At 32.3% G+C, this 7,391-nt stretch overlaps 1 protein-coding gene across 1 annotated transcript in view; it reads left to right on the top strand.

Annotated features, from left to right (window-relative positions):
* LOC134684714 (uncharacterized) overlaps window positions 1–5,972 on the top strand; it is a 78,120-nt gene extending 72,148 nt beyond the window's left edge. The window contains exons 10-12 of the mRNA XM_063544019.1: window positions 64–93; window positions 1,227–1,712; window positions 3,232–5,972. Of these exons, the coding sequence (XP_063400089.1) occupies window positions 64–93; window positions 1,227–1,712; window positions 3,232–3,923 (1,208 nt within the window). The 3' untranslated portion in view covers window positions 3,924–5,972. The remainder of the gene's footprint in view (window positions 1–63; window positions 94–1,226; window positions 1,713–3,231) is intronic.
* The last annotated feature ends 1,419 nt before the right edge of the window (window positions 5,973–7,391 follow it).

Genomic DNA, 7,391 nt, shown 5'->3' on the forward strand with positions numbered 1-7,391 from the left:
TCAAACGTATGCTTTTAAAATTCATTGGCTATGAATCATTTTTTCTGAAAATTGTTGTTTCAGATGATATTTTCCCTCATTTACACGATGAAGGTAAGTCAGATACTATTATTATACTATCATAACGTATCAGATATATTTACAAATGTTGACTGGATAACCTAAATCTGACGGTACCGTGTTTGTGTCTGGTAAATTATTAAAAAAAAATAGATATAGAAGAATTGCCGATGAAACAACAATCAACTAGAATTCAAAAGAAGTAGAATTAAGCTAATACATGCAACCGGTTGGTTTCGACAATTAAAAAAACGCCATACCATATAGTCGGCTTTATCAGACCCCGACATGAAAAATGTAATCCTAACGGTCTTATTCATAGATAAACAATTTAGCAAAATCCAAATATGACCAACATGACAGAACAACCCCTAAACTACAGGCTTTCGACTTGGGACAGACAAATACAACATATAGTGGTGTAACACATGTTTATGAGCATTCTCCCTGCTGTTACCTGTGACAATTGTAACAGCACATCATAAGAAAAACTGTCAAACTCTGCTGCAATTTAAAAGATTGGTACAAGGCAAAAACAACTAACTTAAAACAAAAAACAAATGCAACTGTACTCTCAAATACTGAAATAAAGTTTAAAGCCAATTACATACAAAATATATAATTTATGTAATGGCATGATGAGAATATGTTTGGTCATTAAATAAGTGGGGACTTATGCCTATCATACATTAATTCGGTATCTGAATGAAACTGTTGTCCTGGAAAAAAAGTCAAAAGAACAGGATAACATACATGAAGAAAGCTTGGCCGTTTTTTAAGGAATACAATTTACAATTCTTCGTAACGTATTGATCTTTTACTTCAGATAATTAAAATTGGGGAATTGGGGAATCAATGTACCACCTTTATGTAACATCACATTCATAGAAATTGACGCGTTAGTTAACACATTAAAAATATAAATTTCAGTTGGCTTTATTTGATGATACCTCGTACGAATAGCATGAAAAGACCATGCAAATTCAGCAAGACAGTCAATCAAAACGTTATCGAAAAACAAAACGATTTAATGAAAAATTAAGTTAGAAAGAAGCGAAAAGACAAATAGTAGACTGGGTCCTCCAATACATTCACTATCATTTTATGTTCCACACTTCATTTGAAAAGTACCTGAAACTTACTGTTTACATCTCGTTTCTTTGCAGTATCAGATTGTGAATACTCATTATACGATATAGGAATAGCAAAATTCATACACAAGAAATGGACAATCGATGATCTTGATGCAAAAGGGGACAAAAATGTTTGGTGTAGAAATAGGGATCGTTTTGTTCCATTCTTCGACTCAACGAAACAGTGCTCTGGAACCTTAGAAAAGTTTTGTCAAGAATCAGAAAAATGTATTCGTAAAAAGAAAAATATTTTGAAGTCTAAAGGTAACTTGAAACACAACTGTTGGAAAAAGTTCCTTCTTGGTGATCAGTTACCAACGGGGTTTCCAGGAATATATGACAAATACTTTATTTGCCAGCGCTTTGCCCAGGATGATACGTATATAGGATCCACGTCAAGGAAGGCTTTCTATGGCACTGTTTATGATACAAAACAACGGATTCCTCTGATGTCTTTTGGAAGACTGCGAAACCTTTCTGATACTTCAAAACCACTAATGAAGTTTATGATTGAAAAGGGTAAGTTTTTTTAAAGTCATTAGAAACCTCAAATAAAAAAAAAATGCATATGATTTTTATAACTCAAAAGATAGTTTTCATTATAAAACTTATGTACATATACTTTTTTTCTGAAGAAAATTCTTTAATTTATTCATATTTAGAAGAAGTTTACTTTATTTGAATAGCTTCCTTCCAGCAAGCAATTCCCCCGACATATTTTCCGTATGCAAGGTGACCTCAGTGTGACCCATCTCGTAAAAATCCGGTGACCACAATACGCATGGATGTCCTTAAAATAAACTATTATCTGAATTTACATGTTAAACACGTGCTCAATTTCCATGCTTTTTTGATTATTGTTCGTCAATTGTTGACAAACAGGTGACAATTGTTAAACTTCGGCTTCAAAACACGAACTTTAATTACCTGCCATATTTTCACAATAACTCTGACCGATTGAAAAAAAAATTGACAATTATACGAAATTTACACCAAAAAAAATGATAAATTCGAGCACAGAAGACTAAGTTTATGATGTTTGTATGCATTGGTTCAAGAATTGGAAGAATATTATTTTTCACCGGTCACTCGTTTCTTATGACTTTAACCTTTATGAAAATATTTCTATTCATAATTATTCAAAAATTGATTTCAACAAATATTTTGAAAACGTTCAATATGTTATGTACTGAGTTGTTTGTGTTATTGAAATAACAACCCCATTTTTTATGAAAACTGGGACAAGTGAGTATGTTAAAACATTTAAAAAAAATTAAAACTAGACGCTATAGATTACATACATGTACGTCCGAAGCACTTTTTCTAAATAAACCTCCATCAGTAACACTCAAACCCGAATACCGTTATTTGGAAGCAAACCAAACCGAAACCGTTGACGAGCTGTATATCTAAAAGCATATAAAAGAATAGAAGAATCCATCTTAGGTCATCTTCGCTTGATGAAGTTGAAACCTGAGTTCGTTTCAAATTAGAAAATTACAATAAAATTAAGAAACGGACAATGTTAGGTAAATTGTATTCTATGCCTTATTGAAGGTCGTACGATGTCTAATTGTCAATCATACACCATCCCCTTTATCTCTATATAACCGAAATTGACTAAATCGCAGCAAAATACAACAGGCCATATCCACCACTAAGACTCGATACCTCCAAACTTCTTTTTATGCGCGAAGACCCTCTTGAATGCATCTACAACAAATGGACCAAGACAATTATACACTTTCGCGCCAGGAATATAAATGTTTTCGTTGTAATCATAAAATGACAAATTACAGATAGAGTTTTGATTTAACAGACTTGTGAAAATTGATAGAACACCTACCCTGTCCATTGCCATAAACATGTAAGGTCTATATAAGATCTCAGGTACACCCAGAAGGATACGAACGAACAAATCGAGTAAAAAACTAAAATGAAATATGCGATCAAATCAAGTTAGGTTTAGAACAGACGACAGTACCCTGATTACAAAAATAATGTGTCTTTTATAAATTTTTGTATCCTATCTTATTAGGTCTGGTGTCAACTAAAAAGCATAAAACTGTAGTATCGACGGTATATAATTGGCTGAATGGTGCAGAAGGCAAAGGAATGTTCTATGACAAAGGTGAAATTTCAGTTTGTAATCTAGGTCAATTTCAGGCTGTAAACACCGATTATGAAAGAGCAGAGTACAAAATGCAACAACTTCTACCACACAGTCTCACAGGAAATGACGTCAGAGAGAAAATAGCAACATACACACTGACCAATACGGCGCCAATTCACTCATCATTACATGGAATGTGGGAAACTGCTTTGTCAACTGCGCGTACTTTCGCCGTCGAAAAGTGTGGAATTCCAGTACTTTTAAATCCCGTGAGGAGACAACGAAACAGGGTATCACGTGACCATCCGGAGATGTATGTAATATCAGGTGCAGTATCATTAAACGATGATGACAGCACAATAGGGAATGGGGTAGCTGTTCCGTATTTGTTTTGGTTCGCCGGATGTTGCATCAAAGGCGCAGACACTGCCTCATATGCTTTATATGCTAGAAATGTTCCTGACAGCGTTGTCATATCTGCTCCAGTTGCCCAGCTAGAAATTCTTTTATCAGATATTTATAACACTACTTCGAACAAAACAATCAAACTGTTTCCGGCATATGATGATATATGTGGTAGCATTAAAAGTGATATTTCAGGTCAGATAAAATTATGATTTAAAACATAATCACAAAATCGCTAGGTTTCAATTCTAACATCATTTTTAAACCAAAAATAAGTTACCGATTAGATATCCCATTTTAAAAAAATCTTACTTACACTTCAATTACCTGAAACAACGGTTAAATTTTAATAAAACATTTTTAAGATGAGGTTTGTATCTGAATTGCTCACAGAAGTCAACAGAGCTATTTGGTACCTATTTATTTGGGGTAACAAGTACGTGTTTTAAGTCATCATCCCAATATAGGAATTGAAGCTCTGTGAGATTTTTTTTAAATTTTATATAGAAGTTGGACGTTGTAGTACACCACTTTGATAAGAACTAACGAGTTTTTCATGTTTTTGGACTTTTAGTTACCTCCAGCTTATAGTCTCAATATTAGTGTTTATTATATAATTTATCGATGAATTTCGAATATTTAGATTTAGTCTGGGATTTACAACAAATGTCTTAATTTAGATTTAAAATAGCATAAGATATGACTATGTACTAAAATAAAATAGGCATCGAAAAAACTGTTTAACATCTCGTATAATAATTGATGCTACATTGGAATATGTCCACCTATTCTGTATGGGTTTAAAGTTTTGGTGAAGGTGAAGAGTGTCACACATCATTTTGAAACAGATGTGTTGTAGAGTATACTGTTTTTGAAATGTATGCCACATAAGGGGTTTGACACAGATTTTACTGATCATACTATGATAGAGCGAGCTGGCATAGTGTTCTTTTTACACCAATTATTGTATTTTTGACTTGTATAAGAGTTTTCACTAGCAATTGCATTACGCAAAGCATAATTACTTATTATACTTGAATTGAAATTTGACCCATTTTGCTATCAGTGATGACATCTGATATTTCGAACTGATATCGTGATCAAGCATAGTTTGGCCAGTTATTGAACAACTGTCGAATAAAAAATATTACTTTTCTCTATTGTTTGACCATTTTTTATGAAAGATAAATTCATGAATGTTCTATAACTTGTGATTTTGATATGCTTGTATTATACCTTTTATTGCACATTTGATTATATAATGTATACTCTATGTTTGGAAGGAAATGCAATAATAGAAAGTAAATGTATAACACGATTAGCATACCTTATTTATCTATTTCAAGACCTATTCCATTGTTACATATTGTTTTTTATCTACTGTCATAACATCCCCATCAGCTTCATAAAACATAGGAAACTGTACATTAATCGTTGTACTTATAATAGCCTAATGTTCATGTTTATGTCACCAGAAGTGTTTGAATGAAGATTACATTTTGTGATTGAATACGGAATACAAGTCCACCTTTTATGTATTCATACTGTGCTGTTACTACGCATGCATATTATTTTTATACTCATTAGCATACTAGTAAAATGTATCTAGTTTAAGTTCCGCTTAAAACATTCGTGGACCAACATAGCAATGTGCTTTTTAAGTTGCACCTCCGTAACAAATGCAAACAATACTATATAAATTTCGTACAAAGTACTTTTCTGGATTTACTTTCACCAAAAACGCACAAACTGAATACTGATTTAGTACTGCTTGAATATCAGAGTATCTAATTCTACTCTGAGTGCTATTTTTGGTGGTTTTTTTTTTAAATCAATCAGTGGGTTTGTAGAAATTCGACACCCTTTTTCTGTGTGCATACTGCGCAGAGCTTCTGTTTTCAATTACTTGGGAAAAGACGGCATGTAACAAACATGATATATATGACAAAAACCGAATGATAAGATACAACTTTCAATGTTTTCTATACTTACTGAAAGCAACTTTGAAACAGAAATCAACGATGAACACTTTAGGTTTAAGCCATACACGTTAGTAGGCAATGAACTAGTCTAAGTAACAAGCAAACATCTTTTAATCAAAATCAGCAATTAACAAAAATTCAACAGTAATAATTTTCAACTTCTGATTTAAAAAATGTTACAAAATTAATGACTTTTTTCAAGTGCAGCAACTATGCAGCAATAAACTATTATGATGCACGAACAATAAAATTCTGGAAATTCTGTACATAAAAAAAATGAGGGTAGAAAAAGATATGTCAGAGAGAAGCAGGCCAAAGCACAACAATTAAGATAAAATAATCAGATATGTCGTACCCGAACAGGAATTTCTCAAACTTAAAAATGATTTGAACAATAAATTGCAACATCTAATAGTAACGTGAACTTGAAAAACGATTCGTAACAATTGATTTTAAAAACATTTGAGGTGAGGACATGCGTAATTCCAACACCCTTTTGCCGTTGTGTATTTGTGATCATGCTTTTTTTATAATAAAAATGGCGGAATATATAAGCTCTTCAATTCATAGTGTGATATTGTATATAAATTCCATGTTTATTTTAGTTTTGTGTATAAGCGATAACTGTTATTAAAAAGGTTGTGTTTTCTATTGTGATACTGTTATATATGTGTATTGTTTTGTTAGTACCATCATTGCTTAGTGAATTGTTTATCATTTATTTGTTAATAAAATGTTTCACAAAAAATCACTTCATATGTTAAACTTATGTTATTACTAGTTAAAGTTTTCAAAGTGTCTTATTATTTTTTTCATAAGATTTTACCTAGCAAATATTCCGAACATAGCTATAAACAAAGGCAACAGTATGAAATTCATGAATAGATTGAGTGAAAAGAAAGCCGGGTTACCAACTAAAATCGAGGGAACCACATCAAATTTAGGAGGACAAAAACGAAACAACAGAAACACTAAAATGCAACAGAAACACTAAAATGCAACAGAAACAGTGAAATGCAACAAACAAGAAAAGGACCATGCCACATACAAAAAAAGAACTATTATATAACAACTGCTCTATTTCTGAACTGGTTCAGAACATTTTAGGAAAAACAATTGGATTGAACCTGGTTTTGAGGCAATTCAATAGTTATCAAAGGTACCAGGATTATGATTACGCTTTTCGTCTACATAAGGACAATAACATTCAAAACCAAAGAGTAAACAAAGACACACAAAACCAAAAGACATTTACATCAACAGTTATAAATAATGAATAAGAAACAAAACGAACTACACTAAAAATCGGGAGTGAAATCAAGTGCTCCGGAAGGGTAAGCATTTCCTACATCGTATACGGCACCCGTCGTGTTATTTCTTTGTTCAGTTCGGTAATGATGGAAGGTTATTATGACCGAGGAAAAATATTCAGATATGATTTCTGACACACTTTTGTCATTATGGCTAATCAGCTCATCAGTGAAGCTCATTTCAAAATGTTTAATAAACGAGTCCTTAACCAATCCAAATATCTCAAAACAGCTTCTTAGACACAATTCTCCTTTTTTTGTAACAGCATAAATATTCAGAGATATTGAAATAAGAACGAGTCCTTAAGCAATCCAAACATCTCAATATTATCTCTAGGACACACTCTTCCATTTTTGTAACAGTATATATCTTCAGAGAATCAGTGAC

The sequence above is a fragment of the Mytilus trossulus genome, chromosome 9, assembly GCF_036588685.1.
Source record: "Mytilus trossulus isolate FHL-02 chromosome 9, PNRI_Mtr1.1.1.hap1, whole genome shotgun sequence".
Classification (NCBI taxonomy): Eukaryota; Metazoa; Mollusca; class Bivalvia; order Mytilida; family Mytilidae; genus Mytilus; species Mytilus trossulus.